This window comes from Oncorhynchus gorbuscha, linkage group LG22, assembly GCF_021184085.1.
Source record: "Oncorhynchus gorbuscha isolate QuinsamMale2020 ecotype Even-year linkage group LG22, OgorEven_v1.0, whole genome shotgun sequence".
NCBI lineage: Eukaryota > Metazoa > Chordata > Actinopteri > Salmoniformes > Salmonidae > Oncorhynchus > Oncorhynchus gorbuscha.
Window position 1 is genome coordinate 7,784,042 of NC_060194.1, and position 17,548 is coordinate 7,801,589.

At 42.8% G+C, this 17,548-nt stretch overlaps 1 protein-coding gene across 3 annotated transcripts; it reads left to right on the top strand.

Annotated features, from left to right (window-relative positions):
• Positions 1 to 1,654: 1,654 nt before the first annotated feature.
• On the top strand, positions 1,655 to 15,330 carry LOC124009700 (discoidin domain-containing receptor 2-like). Of its 3 annotated transcripts, none has more exons than XM_046321777.1 (17): positions 1,655 to 1,913; positions 4,016 to 4,110; positions 6,188 to 6,290; positions 6,568 to 6,811; positions 7,166 to 7,313; positions 7,661 to 7,772; positions 8,251 to 8,434; positions 8,819 to 9,062; positions 9,250 to 9,318; positions 9,781 to 9,917; positions 10,377 to 10,584; positions 10,874 to 11,103; positions 11,358 to 11,512; positions 12,494 to 12,694; positions 13,000 to 13,234; positions 13,352 to 13,501; positions 14,762 to 15,330. In XM_046321777.1, exons 2-17 carry the CDS (start codon positions 4,038 to 4,040, stop codon positions 14,894 to 14,896), a joined length of 2,628 nt encoding a protein of 875 aa, XP_046177733.1. In that variant the 5' UTR covers positions 1,655 to 1,913; positions 4,016 to 4,037; the 3' UTR covers positions 14,897 to 15,330. The 3 variants fall into 3 exon arrangements, with proteins under 3 accessions (XP_046177733.1, XP_046177734.1, XP_046177735.1); XM_046321778.1 differs by having other exon boundaries at positions 9,253 to 9,318; XM_046321779.1 differs by having other exon boundaries at positions 7,661 to 7,763.
• The last annotated feature ends 2,218 nt before the right edge of the window (positions 15,331 to 17,548 follow it).

Below are 17,548 nucleotides of genomic sequence, written 5' to 3' on the forward strand. Positions count from 1 at the left end.
ATGGCACGTCGATGACGCGGGCGGCCATCTCTTGAACGACTGCATCTTTGTCAACTGAGCATTAATCAGGGTCAAACAAAGCTAGCTAGATAGCGAATTAGCTGAGCTTTACGGGAGTTTCCGGAAACCATATATATGTCGTAAAATGTAGCTTCTAACGACAGCATGCCTTTTCATTTTGGACAAAAAATCATAAGGATATTCAGAGTTATGAAGTTCTGAAAACTGGTTGTTTTGCAAATGTTGAACTTATAATATGGCTACTAATACTTGGAAAGCTAAATCAAAGTCAAAGTATACAGATTTGACGATATTCTTGCAGAAAAATGGAATATGAATGCAAATGTCTGCTTCACGGTTTGCCCAAATGTACCTGGGGACTTCACACTAAAAGTCTTGTTGTCCACACATTTTTCAAGTTATCCATCTGAAACTTTGCACATACACTGCTGCCATGTTTTGGACACTATCGGAATTACAACCAGAGTGATGGGCTACAACTATGACCTTTCTCTTGCATTTCAAAGATGGTGGTTGAAAAAGACTGGTTGGTTTTTTCTTTGTATTTTCTTCTACCAAATCTATTGTGTTATATTATCCTACAATTCACATTTCCACAAACTTCAAAATGTTTCCTTTCAAATGGTACCAAGAATATGCACATCCTTGCTTCAGGGCCTGAGCTACAGGCAGTTCCATTTGGGTATGTCATTTAGGTGAAAATTGAAAAAATGGGGCTATCCCTAAGAAGCCATCACTCTGTTTTCTCATGATATTGCTTAGCCTATAGAAGTGTTGTGCAACATGAGCTCATGGGCTCTCATTAACTTGATTTTCGATCACATTTGCATTGATTTCAGAGTGAAAATAGAGTGCTGAGTTCCAGGCATTTAGCAAGTTTGGTAGCCTACAAATTACCATCAGCAGCATCAGAGCTTGGGGAAGCTTAATTACCGTGACTAAACGGTCAAGAAAAATTTGACTGCCTTCATGCCTCTTGACTGCTGGTGTGGCGGTAATACAATCACGTAACAGCCCTAGGTGCAATTCAATATTAGGAAGGTGTTCTTAATGTTTTGTACACTCAGTGTATTTAATATATATATATATATTTTTTTTTTTGTGGTTGGGGGGTCACCTAGCGGTCAGGGGCCCTAAGCGACCACTTATGTCAATTATGACTGGAGCCGTCCCTGCTGCCCTCTCATGGTAAACTCCATTACTGAGGTGTGGCAGTTCCAGGTCAGTGTCTCAATCCATGCTAAATTGGCATGAGCTGGACACAAAAGAACCACTGTTGAAAAACTGGTGAGATCCACTCACTGCTGTAAGTAAACAAAGAGTGGAAATTACTTTTTTCATACAGTTGAAAAAAAGATCAATAACACTTCAATAAATAACAGAAAATGATCATCCAAGTTCAGTCAGACATGATTTGACTTCTCTGTCCAGCAATGTTTCTTTTTTGGCCTACATTCTGCATGATACTTTTAGAAGCCCTATAAAACCCCATCACACCCACAGTAATGAACAGGTTTCCACAGGATGAATGTAAACTCGGGTCCTTCTTCAGTAGCACTTGGCTGCTCAACAGAAGCCTGCTCTAAACTAGCTCCCTTACAGCTCTCTAGGCCATAATTGAAACCTTATGTGCATCAGGTGGAATTCTGGGGCTTTTTGGCGTCACACCAAAGAATCCCAGAGTGTGTTATTTTTATTTCATTTTTTTCCCCATTTCTCTTTCCTCTAGTGGGAGAGCTTGCTTTTACATCAGCCCTTTTCCTCCTTCTTCCCCAGAAAGTCTATCCCGGGAAGAAAGTATATTACAGTGTAATAGACTTTTGAATTTTATCCAGTCGATTATGGAGTAATATTCCCCTGGACTACTAAGGATTTTGGGAAGGCAGTGAAAGGTAAGTGTGGTCATTATTCTCCTCCGATTACTCTTACTTTTATAGAACGTCATTTGGCATTGCATTTTGACACTGCTAGTAGCCACGTTTCGGTGACAGCTATGGGTGTATTTGTCATCAATGGAACTGAAAGCTGAGAAACGTTGAGCTGGTACCTCCCAAACTTGATTGACATGTAAATATAAATAAGTTGTTTAACAAAAATAAGTTATTTTCCTTTAGATAATAGTTCACTATTTTATCGTTATTTTATTCGCTTGAGGAAAAAGTGGAATTCCATTCTCTTCTAATGATTGACTTTATTTGAATGTTTATGTTCATTTTGATACTTTATTTGAATACACTAGTCACCTGACCTGCCAGTGTCAGTATTGACATGTAAGTGACACATGGACTTTAACATTATTAGTATATTAACCGTGGTGGATATGACCTAAACGCTGAGGTTATTTTTCTAATCACACATTATTATAACTAGGGCCCAGAGTTTTCTGATCTGACCAGAGGAAAACTCCTGACCCTACACATACACACACCCAACTGAGGCAGAGAGCAGTCCGAGTTTAGCATGATGAAATAGGCCTAACGCAGGACAGGACCACACAAAAGCACAAAGGCAGCACTTTACAGCAAGGATCCGTGGGCATCAGATTAGCGTCCATGTGAATTCACCAACTCACCAGGGCTACACAGAACCACACAGTCAGTACTTTTCCCCCCCCCACTCACATTTTTGGGGTAAACTCACCACATAAATTACTGAAAATACAGGAGGGAAGCCATGTAGAGCATATTTGTGTAGTAGACATATTTCACCGAGACATTTACAGGCTTTTTAAAAGATAAATAAGCATTGGGGACTTATACTGCATGTACTGTGGATGGAGGGGTAGTCAATTACCTGAGTAGACCGTACAAGGGGGTCTCTGTGTATGTCTGCCGCTGGTTGGAACCAATGGCTTAGATAGGTGCATAATCTTAGAATGTGTTTAGGGGCTCTTCTTTGTATAGTGTATGCGTTGTTTGGTTGAGGTCCATTCCATTTCAGCTCCATAAAGAGTGTATTGAAAATCCTAATGGCGAATGGATGCCTGTTTTCATTCCTTGAATTGAATTTCAATTCATATCCTGAATTGACTGGATTGATATGGAATTGAGCCTACCCTGATGTATTGGATCAATCAATCTAGCGATTGATCAATAAATCGTCAATCTTCATCATTATACCGAAGGGACATTTTAGTTCTTGGCAGGGGACATTAAACTGGTCAAATATATGAATCATAAATTAAGAGTTTATTTCCAAAACGCTATATCCACCAATTTTTCACATTTTTTTTTCATCAGAAGTGATTGCTTGTGGGTTAAACACACCTTCATGTGTGTTTAAAAAAATGACTGGTCTCAGATTTTAATTCACAGATGTGTAGGATATATTTTTTATTTTTGCTAAACTCTATAGCCTATATCCATTGTTTAGCTGGAATGGAATGTTCACATCCTGTATATTTGAATGTTATATGTGGTTGTCTCACGTTAAGATGAATGCACTTACTGTAATTTGCTCTGGATAAGAGCATCTGCTGAAATGACAAAATTGTCAAATGTAAATATTGTGCATACAGATCTCATATTACTGTATTAAATTATATATATATATATAATAATATTGATGTCACAAATGTATCATTTGCACAGTTCTTTATGTAGTTATTTTTTACATTTGACTGTAAAAAAACGTAGCAGCATTACCTATTGCTCTTAGAATGAGGCGGATATATAGCATTTAGCAAAAACCATGATCATTTGTCTCTGAAATGAAACCATCGAGTGATATATTTTAAACACATCTCCGTCATTGAACACCTCCATGCCTTTATTAGATGGTGGGAAAAAAGCCATCATTCTCTTTCATCATTTCTTTCAACAATAAAAGCTCATTTACCAACATTTCTATTTATATAGAGAAAAAGTTGAGATTAGAGAGAAGGCTAGCATTGACCAACGGATGGTACAAGTACAACCCCTACCTACGTATCATTACATACATATTGTGGTTGTTGTTGTTGTTGTTATACTGAACTTGTGAAACATTCTGTCAGGTGTTCAGCTCCTGCCTCTGAGATGAAAGCTCTACAGATAAGACATTGTCTCCTGCTATTCCTCCTCACTACTGTAAGGACCCAAGTCAACCCAGGTACTGTACATGGAGGTCAACTCATAGCCTTTTCACACTATCAGAGCTGCACTGTGCTGGCTTAGATGCCCTCTCCAGCATGGTCCCAGTAACTACAGTGGATGTGTAACCGAGGCCGAGACAGTGCAGCTTGATTTGGTTGACTCAGGATATCTGAAAAGGATGTTAAGTGTTTGTTTACTCATTTTAAGATGTTACATGTTCATGTCACGTCTCTGCATTTTCGAAAGCCTTTCTTTATACAGTACATACGTCTAACGGACGGGGATATTACCTCATTGTAGTCAAGTCAAGGTGTCGACATGATGGAGATACTAGCACGCTGTAATAGCTAGGTGGGCTGGTTAGGTCATCACCGTCAAGGTGTGCGTGTGTAAGTGCGCGCGTGTGGGGTTTAGCCATTGGTAGATTGGTCAGACAGCAAATATGTGAGAACAGGCAAACCATTCACAGGCTGGGGGCATTCAGGAAATGTCTGAAAAGCTGTAGGGGCAGGAGAAAAGAGGCTGATGGAGAAAAAGGCTGCTGGAGGTATGGAGTGAGCTGCTGGTGTGTGTGTGTGTGTGTGTGTGTGTGTGTGTGTGTGTGTGTGTGTGTGTGTGTGTGTGTGTGTGTGTGTGTGTGTGTGTGTGTGTGTGTGTGTGTGTGTGTGTGTGTGTGTGTGTGTGTGTGTGTGTGTGTGTGTGTGTGTGTGTGTGTGTGTGTGTGTGTGTGTGTGTGTGTTCGTACGTCTGTGTCAGTGCTAAGGAGCAGGGTGACAGGAGAGGCACTCATAACCTACCTCTCCTGGACTTTTCCACTTGAAATAGTTTCACTGTATGAAGCATATTTTGTCCACAAGCTCTCAAAGTCTATTTCTATGTTTCAGTGTTACTTTGAGTTGTAAGCAGATCCAGAATGAAGGGTAATAGGCAGGTACAGTAAGAGTAGGACAGAGTTAACAGTTATGCACAATAAGTTAACTACATCTACCTACATGTACATATTACCTCAATTACCTCGACTCACCGGTGCCCCCGCACATTGACTCTGTACCGGTACCTCCTGTATTTAGCCTCACTATTGTTATTTTTAATGCTACTCTTTAATTATTTGTTACTTTTATTTTGGGGCATTTTATTTTTTTTACTTAACACTTAATTTTCTTAAAACGCCATTGTTGGTTAAAGGGTTTGTAAATAAGCATTTCACTGTAAGGTCTACAACACCTGTTGTATTCATGCGCATGTGACAAATAAAATGTGATTTGATTTGATCACTGACACAGTAGACGAAGAAGCCATTTGTTCTCACACACACACACAGACACACACGCACACACAGACACACACACACACACGCACACACAGACACACACACACGCACCTCAATCGCTGTTTTAACAGCTCATGGTTTTTCTCTTTCTTGCTATAATAAATATTGTTTTAAACCACCGTAATAATATCTTGAGCAATTCGAGTTTTACATTTTTGGAGGGGTTTTGTTTCCAATGGTCACAGCACTAAGTCTAAAACTGTCTGTGTCTTTGGCTCTGGTACAAAAGATAGAAAAAGAGATGCAAAATAAAGAGGAGGTAAACTGAAGGGGCCCCTCCCTAGTCTTTTTGCTTGGACTGGCACCTACATAGTGATGCCTCTGTTTCAGTGGGGCCTCCCAGGCCTAAAGGAAGAAGCTGGGGGAGGGCTGTGCCCTGTCCACTTCAGTTCTGACTCAAGCCAGATCCTACCAAATGCATGTGCAGTGTGGCACACTCATGGACTTCGGGAATGCGTTCCCGTCCATAGATACACACACACACACACACACACACACACACACACACACACACACACACACACACACACACACACACACACACACACACACACACACACACACACACACACACACACACACACACACACACACACACACACACACCAAACATCTGTGACTTGTTGATGACATGAGTTAAATCTGATTAATTTGCCATAGCTTTTAACTAGGTCCTGGAGTTTTTCCCTGATCAGGCCACATGGTCAGGAAAAAAACACCTGACCCAAAAAACATGCATCTATAACACTGTATCTGCTTTTAGGTGTGTGTCGGTATCCTCTGGGTATGACTGGAGGACAGATTCTTGATGAGGATATCTCTGCTTCTAGTCAGTGGTCAGAGTCTACAGCAGCAAGATATGGCAGGTATGCTATCCACATTGTCACCATATTGTAGATGCCTACACACTCTAAACTCTTTTCCGTCAGGTAATCAGAGTACTGACTGTACTGTCTGAGTGAAGGCAAGATTGCCTGCCTTATTGCCCTTCACCAATCCAACCTTGTCAGATCAGTGATTCCTTAAAATAAGGGAGGAAGGCATTTTTATTATTCAATTGACTAAATATTATACTCCCTTCTAATATGCTATTCCCTTCTACTCCTACTGCTTCCTCCCTTCCTTCCCCCCTCTCCTCCTTAGATTGGACTTTGACGATGGAGATGGTGACGGGGCATGGTGCCCCAACATCATGGCAGAGACGGACGCAGGCGGCCCGAAGGATTTCCTCCAGGTGGACCTGCGTTCGCTGCACTTCATCACGCTCGTGGGCACCCAGGGTCGCCACGCCGACGGCATGGGCAATGAGTTTGCCCAGCGCTACCGCATCAAGTACAGCCGTGACGGCAGCCGCTGGGTGGCCTGGCACGACAGAAAAGGCAGGCAGGTGAGCAGATGCAAACTAGTGTCCATTCTGACATCTGCTTTCAATGTTTTTCCAATGTTGATTCAATGTCCTTTTGCTCTCAGGGCTGGGTTCAAAGAGTATGAATTTTCTTTCAAATACTTTGAGTATTTGATTGAGCCAGCCTGGAGTGCCAGTTGGGGCCCAACTGTTGGGCTGGGTTTTCACTTTTGGGACTACTCAATTGGTCGCACAATCTTGCTTTGATTGGCTTTGTGATTGGTGTGACTTTCTATAACTCCCATTCTTGTCTGGCTGTGTTTGTTGGCATTCAATGTTTAGTGACTGTAGTTTTTGGATGAGGATAATGATGCTCTTTCCTGTTCCTGTCTGCAGGTGATCGAGGGGAACATGAATGCCTATGACGTGGTGCTGAAGGACCTAGAGCCACCCATCATTGCCCGCTTCGTACGCTTCATGCCAATCACAGACCACTCCATGATCGTGTGCATGAGGGTAGAGCTCTATGGCTGTGAATGGCTAGGTCAGACACACTACAGTACATCCTATATCTAATCTCATCCTATCCTATCCTATATCTAATCCCATCCTATCCTACAGCCTATATTTAATCCTACATCCTATATCTAATCCCATCCTATCCTGTATCTAATCCCATTTTATCCTACATCCTATATCTAATCCCATCCTATCCTATATCTAATCCCGTCCTACATCCTTTCCGTATATGAAACTGAAAGAAAAGAGAATAGCCTAGATGCTCCCAGAGTTGGAATGTAAAGCAAAAATTAAACCAGGCAGATGTAAAACGGCCACTGTCATTGATTGTGACCTTTCCTTTGACCTGTCCCTGGCTGTGTGTTATTGCAGATGGCCTGGTGTCCTACAGTGCTCCGGCCGGCCAGGAGATGACCTACAGAGGCCTGGACGTCCACCTTAATGACTCGGTCTACGATGGATCCATGGGTCTACAGTCAGTTGGGTTTGTTTTAGTATATTTGTACTTCAACAGTGGCATTTTCTAAGTACAAAACCGTTAAGAAGCGTTAAATGGTCCACATCCTAAGTGACTCTGACCCGAAGGTACCATTTAACAAAGTTGTGAGCCATTGTTGGCCCATGTGAGGATTCTGTGGACAACTCTTGTCACACTACTGAGCTAAGCGGAGCCAAGCTGTCCTGCCCTGGCCTGGTTTTGAATCCACCATAGTTTTTGGAACCGTGCAGAAAAGAACAATGTGAAAGGAAATTATCCAAGGCAGCACAATACGGTTCGGGTCAGTATGATAGTGTGAAATGATGACGTGCAAGACACAAGTGGATTCAACACAGGCAATGATAGCAACAAAGACCTCCTTTTTTCCTTTCTCTCCTCGGTATGAGTTAGGGATTAAGTGCCATGCTCAAGGGCACAACCGTAGTGGATGGGAGTAACGGTCCTTTCTCCTTTCTCCCCCCAGTATGGAGGAAGGCCTGGGCCAGCTGACTGACGGGACGTGGGGTCTTGATGACTTCCTCCACAGTCACGTGTACGGCGTGTGGCCCGGATACGATTATGTGGGTTGGACCAATGAGAGCTTCCCTAAGGGCTACGTGGAGATGACTTTCGAATTTGACCGCGTACGCAACTTCACCTCGATGAAGGTGAGAGGTCAACTTGTACAAAAGGAGGTGGAGAAAGGATGTGGTTTTACCATGTTCCCAACGAGTAAAACTGGGCAAAACGGGTTGAAATTCTGGTTTTGTTGATGTAATTTCAGACCGACCATAACCTTGTGTCATTGGTCCACTCAGTAGGTGTGCAAGAGATACCGTATTCAGGCATATGTGGAGGTCTGTTTTGTCCTTCAAGAGTGGCTAAATATTTAGGCATATGTCCAACAACTTTAGCCTCCAATTGTTTCGTCATTGGCTGAATAGCACCTGGACATCCAATTTGTACTTCAAACCACGCAGTGACAGACAGTATACCACAGCACACTCTACACTCGAGTGTTATAGTTGATAGTTCTCCTCCTCTCTCCGTAGGTGCACTGCAATAACATGTTCAGCCGCGGCGTGAGAATGTTTCGACAGGCCTCGTGTTACTTCCGTACGTCCGAGTTGGACTGGGAGTCCCAGCCAGTGTCCTTACGTCTCCCGGTGGACCAGGTCAGCCAGAGTGCCCGGTTCATCACTGTGCCCCTGGGGGACCGCATGGCCAGTGCCATCAAGTGCCGCTTTGCCTTCAACGAGGCTTGGATGATGATCAGCGAGGTGGCCTTCCAGTCAGGTGAGACTTGAGTTGCCTGGGTCGTGTTCAGTAGGGCTCACTGTAACTAAACATTTTTGTAACAGGGAACAAAAAACATATTGTGTTTTAGTTCAGGTGGTGTCTCTCCCCGTTCCACTCTGTTTCAGAATAGATGATGATATTTCTCCTCTTTCTGCCTCTCTATCTCTCTTGCCCCCCCTTTCAGCAGGGACAGCAGTTTATAACACATCTCCGACTCCCCGCAAACGTGGCCACCCGACAAATGTTATTCCAGGTTAGCTCCAGCTACGTTCTTACCTGTTTTGTCTTCGCCAACCCTGTCTCCTTTTTGCATTCAATAGTGCCCTCTGCTGCCTGTTCTTAAAATGCTGTTGCATTAATTATGACGAATAGAGGTTAGTTACAGTGAAATATGGGGGAAATTACAACAGCATTGATGAATGATACATACAACACTTACTGGGGATGACATTATAATTATTTATTTTTTGAAATGAAAAGCTTACATGTGATGTGAGCACTAAACGTCTTGATGACCACCCTTTCTTGTAATAAATATTATAATGCCATAAAGTGTTTCAAGCTGTCAAGTCTTTGTATCCTCAACTCCTTCAGTGAGGGATCTTGGATTCTTCGCTCCAATGCGCTTTGACAGGGAGGTAAGGAATTGAGCAAACAAGGACGGAGGAAGCAACGAAGCTCTCTGTTAAATATTTTATACCTTCTGGTACATTAGGAGATGACCCCATCCACAAAGTGGATGAAAGCAACACCCGGATCCTGATTGGCTGCCTGGTGGCCATCATCGTCATCCTTTTGGCCATCATAGTCATCATTCTGTGGCGCCAGGTCTGGCAGAAGATGCTAGAGAAGGTATGTAACAGATTTTTATTCTCTGAGGTGTTTTCAGAGCGGAAATCATTAGGGTTGATCTAATAGCTACGAGGAAACTTCTCTGTCTTGTTATAAAATAAATACTGCTGCCGGGCTAAAAAAGGAAGTCAGAAACTAAGACTGCAAATGACACTGATCAAAATTGTTGATTCAAGTTTTTAAACGTTTTTTTTTTACCTCAAGTGTTTCTTATTAGCTGTAATGTATCCCCAAACATCGATTTGCATGGCCTCTCAGCTAAACTTAAACACAAGATTACAACATCTGTCAATGTTTGACTTGGTGCCAACCACAGTGTTAGAAAAGCTAGAAGATGCACCTCTTATTTTTGCCATTGATTGCTTCCGTTGTCCCATGAGCGCCCTCTACCTTTTCTCTCTGGTGCCACCAAACAGTACAACACACACAGCTTATAACAGTAACTACCCTTCCCTCCAGGCTTCGCGGCGTATGCTAGACGACGAGCTGTCGGCCCGTCTGGCCGTCCAAACCCAGGCCTTCTCTTTCCACCACTCGTCCCAGTCCAGCGGGGAAGGCTCCAACTCCACCTACGAGAGGATCTTCCCCCTCTGCTCCTCTGACTACCAGGAGCCCTCCCGCCTCATCCGCAAGCTGCCCGAGTTCGCCCAGTCCACTGAGGAGCTGGGTGAGTGGATTCAAGGGAAAGTACAATCCAAAATCAAAGTTTAACAGTTAGACTAACTTTTGAGGTGTGAAAATATGACAAGAGGGTAAATGTCCTTTCAAGCTAGTGTTTGTCATATGGTGGGTATAGTGATCCCTAGTTACTTTTGGGTTGTGGCTTATTACATAAGACAGGCCTGTGGCTAGAAATATCAGTATTGTTAACTTGGAAGGTCACAAGAACTTTTCAATGGTCTTGATCGGGTCACATCTTACTGAAGTGTGAAACCTATGCTCTATGTACTTCACAGCAGGGACTAGCTCCTCCTCGAGACCACCCCAGGCCTGTGGATCAGACGGGGCTCCCCACTATGCCGAGGCAGACATTGTGAGCCTGCAGGAGGGGACTACGGGCAGCAACACCTACTCCATCACGGCCGTCAACATGAGTCTGCTCTCTGGGAAGGACACGGCCATGAGGGAGTTCCCCAGGGACAAGCTCACCTTTAAGGAGAAACTGGGAGAGGGACAGTTTGGAGAGGTATGGAATAAAACTGGCGATAAAGGGAGAGTGTGTGTGTGCGTGTGTGTGCGTGTGTGTGCGTGTGTGTGTGTGTGTGTGTGTGTGTGTGTGTGTGTGTGTGTGTGTGTGTGTGTGTGTGTGTGTGTGTGTGTGTGTGTGTGTGTGTGTGTGTGTGTGTGTGTGTGTGTGTGTGTGTGTGTGTGTGTGCACGCGTGCAAACATGCAGGACAGATGAAACATCAATAGTAAAATGCCTTTGTTTCTTCCCACAGGTGCACCTGTGTGAGGCCGAGGGCATGCAGGACTTTGTGGAAAAGGATCTGTCTGAAGAGGTCAATGACCGTTCAAATGAGGTAGAGGGCAGCGATGACACACCTATTCTGGTGGCTGTGAAGACACTGAGGGAGGATGCCAACAAGAACGCAAGGTGAGAGCACTGGATCTGGAACTGTTTCCTTGACAACTGTACTGTCCTAAGTACAAGAGCCACATGATTTACAGTATGGAAAATTACTTTTGTGATCCGAATGACTACAATGCTTGTTCTTGCCTCATCTTTCACTTTGTGTTCTTGGTGTCTTGCCATTGGCCAGTTGTAACAGAGAATGTGTTCACAATAATCTACCAAGTAAGACTAGGTAAGTTGACCAATCAACAAACGGAAAGAGCACTGCATTTCCCTATTTTGCCAGGTGTCACATCGGTTACCATCCGTTGTAACAGGAATGACTTTTTGAAAGTGAAACTACATGGTGTGACAAGGTAAAGTGTGACAGGCAGGTGTCAGAGCCGTTATCTTATGTCACACCAATGACTTCCTGAAGGAGAAACTATCTGTGCAACTCAATGTAAAGTGTGACTAGCACTCTATCTCTCTACAGCACCTGCTGTCTCGACCTCTGAATGGTCTGCTAGGAAAAACCAACTGACATTTACTCCTGAGGTACTTTCAACCACTGTGATTATTATTTGACCCTGCTAGTCATCTATGAACGTTTGAACACCTTGAAGAACAATCTGACCTTAATGGCCATGTACTCTTATAATCTCCACCCGGCACAGCCAGAAGAGGACTGGCCACCACTCAGAGCCTGGTTCCTCTCTAGGTTTCTTCCTAGGTTCCTGCATTTTTAGGGAGTTTTTCCTAGCCACCGTGCTTCTCCATCTGCATTGCTTGCCGTTTGGGGTTTTAGGCTGGGTTTCTGTACAGCACTTTGTGACATCTGCTGATGTAAAAAAAGAGCTTTAGAAATACATTTGATTGATTGGTTTGCTAGCAGGTGTCTGTTATTGTCCAGTGTTAGTTACAATAATGGCTTATTGAAGGATAAACTGCATGGTATGTTTGTGCAACTTAATGTAAAGTGTGACTGGAATACGTCATAGCCGTTACCACCTCGTGTTACAGGAATGACTTCCTGAAGGAGATCAGGATCATGTCTCGGCTGAGGGACCCTAACATCGTCAGCCTGCTGGCAGTGTGTGTGGAGAGCGACCCCCTCTGCATGATCACAGAGTACATGGAAAATGGAGACCTTAACCAGTTCTTGTCCAGCCATCAATTGGACGAGGTGGAGGAGATACAATCTAGTGACAAAGACACGGTCAGGTACGTTACATCTGCATAATTGTACTAGATAATGACATCCCCGATTAGGGTTATTATGAAAGGTGATACTGTAATCATAATAATAATTCATTTTCTTACTTTTTATTTATCAAGTCAATTTTTTCATCCATATAGTTCATAACAGTATGCGGAAACCGATGCAATAGCGCAATATTAAAAAGTTTGTCATGCACTTTAAAAGGAGCAAAAATGTTACATACTCTTGCCCTCTCTTTGTCATTATATATATATATATATACAAGTTCAGAGTTCAATTACTTTTCAATACTCTCATATCATCTTAGCTATAGCAACCTGATGAGCATGGCTACACAGGTAGCCTCTGGAATGAAGTACCTGTCCTCTCTCAACTTTGTCCACCGCGACCTGGCCACGCGCAACTGTCTGGTGGGCAAGAACTACACCATCAAGATCGCTGACTTCGGCATGAGCCGGAACCTGTATCGCGGTGACTACTACCGTATCCAGGGGCGGGCCGTTCTTCCTATTCGCTGGATGTCATGGGAGAGCATCCTATTGGTGAGGAGTTTTGGAGAGAGCTGATATTAGCTGGTAATGTTCTGTCGCATGTAGTTTTCAACCAAACATGTTTCCCTGTGTTTAGATATTAGTCAAATGACTGTGTGCCTTTCCCAGGGTAAGTTCACCATGGCCAGCGACGTGTGGGCTTTTGGTGTGACTCTGTGGGAGATTCTGACCCTGTGTGAAGAGCAGCCCTACTCGCAGTTTTCCGACGAGCAGGTCATCGAGAACACCGGCGAGTTCTTCAGGGACCAGGGCAAGCAGGTGACTACACACTAGTGTATTTACTACACTCTTAGAAAAAAATAGTTCCAAAAGGGTTATTCGGCTGTCCCCCTAGGAGAGCCCTTTTTGGTTCCAGGTAGAACCCTTTTGGGTTCCATGTAGAGCCCTCTGTGGAAAGGGTTTTACATGGAACCCAAAAGGGTTCCACCTGGAACCAAAATTGGTTTCCTATGGGGACAGCTAAGAACCCTTTTAGGTTGTAAATAGTACCTTTTGTACCAGTGTATGGCTACCACATGTTTACTATGTCGGCATGCAATCAGCACTGTTCTATGGCAGCAATATGTGTACATGCAACAAAACAGGTATAGAACCAGGTTTGTCAGTCTACATGACTGACTATTATTTTAGGTTGCTGCTCAGCTAAATGCGCTATCGTGCATACATTTATTTTGTCCCCCTATGTAACAGTATAAATTTAGACTGTCCCCTCGCCCATACCCGGGCGCGAACCAGGGACCCTCTGCACACATCAACAACTGACACCCATGAAGCATCGTTACCCATCACTCCACAAAAGCGGGGAACCACTACTTCAAGGTCTCAGAGCAAGTGACCTCACCGATCGAAGCGCTATTTAACGCGCACCACCGCTAACTAAGCTAGCCGTTTCACATCCGTTACACCTACACCAAACGCAAACACGACACGCAGGTTAAAATATCAAAACAAACTCTGAACCAATGACAATAATTTGGGGACAGGTCGAAAAGCATTAAACATGTATGGCAATTTATCTAGTTAGCTTGCACTTGATAGCTAATTTGTCCTATTTAGCTAGCTTGCTGTTGCTGACTAATTTGTCCAGGGATATAAACATTGAGTTGTTATTTTACCCGAAATGCAGAAGGTCCTCTACTCTGACAATTAATCCACACATAAAACAGTCAACCGAATCGTTTCTAGTCATCTCTCCTCCTTCCAGGCTTATTCGCGATCTGCGTCAGAAATAGGAATGACTTCTATTTTAGCCCTTGGCTTCGCAGACGCTCTTTGTGCGCGCGAGCAGTGTGGGTGCAATAATTGAATAACATGGATTTCTACATTTATTTTGCAATGCTCGCACACGCAACGTGTCCGGTCTGGTCAGCATGTTACAGTTTACTCATTGTTGGGGTTGACAGACATTCACTGTGTGTTGTTCTATGAGTGAAATATGTGTGACAAAACATCCCAAATCTGGTCATTTTGTAAAAATGTGTTTTTCCTGTAATTTCCTAAAATGTTGTTTCTTCTCAGGTGTACCTGCCGAGGCCTGCCTGTTGCCCCGATGCGGTCTATAGCAGCCTGATGCTGGGTTGCTGGAGGAGAAATGCCAAACAGAGACCTACTTTTCAGGAGATATACAGCCAGCTTGGGGAGAGCCATGAATAGCAGCTCATATATAGACCATGATTATATAAAGTGCTCTGGGGTAAAAGTTCCCCTAGGTACAGATCTAGGATCAGCTTCCCCTGCAAAACTAACTGAAGATCAGCGTTTAGGGGCAACTTTATCCTACACTTCACCCTTTTTTGTAACATGGACCAACATCTATGGTCCTTCCTCCTTTGAGGACCCCATAAATTAGAACTAGCACGTGAGAACTGACTGAAAACTGCATGCAATGTTCTATTCATCTCTCTCTCAGCCTTTTTCTCTCTCAATTTGAGTTGACTCCCTATATCTCTATTCGCCAGAGCCATGTATATTTATATTAACAATGTCTATTGCACACTTTGAAAACACCACCTCCCTATCTCTCTCAATCACAATCTAGTTTTTAGCGTGTGGGACAGTTCTGTAAAAAATTATTTGTTATGTCTGTGATAATAAAACGTAGGAATGCTGTGTCAGATCGTGCACACCAGGAAATGTAATGTTGTTTATAATCTTCTATTATGAAGATAATAATGTGTAGAAAATCTCCTTTTGGACTCAGATATTCAATAATGTATCTGTTTGGTAGGTTTGTCTTTATTCAGTTGATGTTGTGAAATGTGTTGTATTTTGTCAAAGATAAATAGGTCCTTTGAGTTAAATTTGTGCTTTGAAATAGTGCAACTTCATGCTTAAAACCTGCTTTTCTATTGTTTGTGCAAGTTTTATACTCTAATTAGACAGTAGGCCTACTTATGTTTTCAATTAATTTACTGAACATTCTTCAACGTTCAAAACAATTTAAAAAACGACAATAAAATGTTCAAATAAAAAAATATGATGCAGATTATTCCTCTTTTTCTCTGCCTTAGCAACTCAGTGAGCCTGAAAAAGAAAGACAAAAACCGAAGTAGGAAAATAAACGTGTAATTCACAACTTTTTTTTCTTTTTCAACATTCTGTATTGACGGGATGTATTGCTACAATATTTGAGAAATTAAATACAGAGTACAAGTACAACCGAGTGCTTAGTAATGCTTAAAGGCTTCTTCTACTTTCCTCTGCCCTCTCTGTGCTCTCCGGAGTCCCTGGAAGTCCTGCTTCCTCCCACCTGTAGCAGTGGAAAGGCTAGCGGGCGTCATCACTGATAGGAATCTGTAGTTTACCAGGCGCTTCAGCCAGCAGTGTGCAATCCTGAGGGGCCACAGAGCTCACTGGCAGCACTCCTGGGGAGATGGAGGAAACCCCAGATGATGCGTTAGGGAGGTTTAACTCCTTTAGAAGAATTTGCATGGATGCTTTGTCAAGGACCTGGCCAATGATCTAGTTAGCCAGACAGATTATGGAGTCATGTGAAGCACAATATAATAGTCTTGAAGCTGCTTATTGAAGTGAAGCTTGCACTGAGTGATGAATGCAGGGAGCTATCAATGTCATATACTCATCACCCAATGACCTTATTGGTGAGAGAGAAGATGGTGCCATGTTGGACCCCTGATTCTACATGTACCTCTGTCTTAGGGAGGTCCATGGCGGACAGTTTCAGTTGCATTTTGAGAAGTTGTTTCCCACATGTGAAACTCATCAATGTAAGAAACCTTCCAGTTGGTAGGAGCGGATCTCAGGTGAGATCCGGTCTGAAAGAAACGTCATGGCAACACAAACAAAAAATCTGGATACGAGAAAAGATTTGGGCATTATAAATGGGGTTATTCTCATTCATGGCATGAATTGTTTTACTATCAGATATTATCACCTCGAAGAAAAGTGTTGAAATACTCCACCGTTCAAATGTTTGGGGTCACTTAGAAATGTCCTTGTTTTTGAAAGAAAATATTATTTTTTGTCCATTAAAATAACATCAAAATGATCTACAGTGTAGATGTTAATTGTTGTAAATTACTATTGTAGCTGGAAACGGCTGATTTTTAATGGAATATCTACATAGGTGTACAGAGGCCCATTATCAGAAACATCACTCCTGTGTTCTAATGGCATGTTGTGTTAGCTAATCCAAGTTTATAATTTTAAAAGTCTAATTGATCATTAGAAAACCCTTTTGCAATTATGTTAGCATAGCTGAAAACTGTTGTCCTGAATAAAGAAGCAATAAAACTGGCCTTCTTTAGACTAGTTGAGTATCTGGAGCATCAGCAATTGTGGGTTCGATTACATGCTCAAAATGGACATAAACAAAGACCTTTCTTCTGAAAGTCATCAGTCTATTCTTGTTCTCAGAAATGAAGGCTATTCCACGAGAAATGGCCAAGAAACTGAAGATCTCGTTCAACGCTGTGTACTACTCCCTTCACAGAACAGTGCAAACTGTCTCCAACCAGAATAGAAAGATGAGTGGGAGGCCCCGGTGCACAACTGAGTAAGAGGACAAGTACATTAGTGTCTAGTTTGAAAAACAGGCGCCTCACAAGTCCTCAATTGGCAGCTTAATTAAATAGTACCAGGAAAACACAAGTCTCAACGTCAACCATGCTGGCCTTCTAGGCAGAGTTCCTCTGTCCAGTGTCTGTGTTCTTTTGCCCTTCTTAATATTTTTGTTTTATTGGCCAGTCTGAGAAATGGCGTTTTCTTTGCTACTCTGTAGCTAATGTAGCTAGCACAACATTCCATTGGAACACAGGAGTGATGATTGATGATAATGGGTCTCTG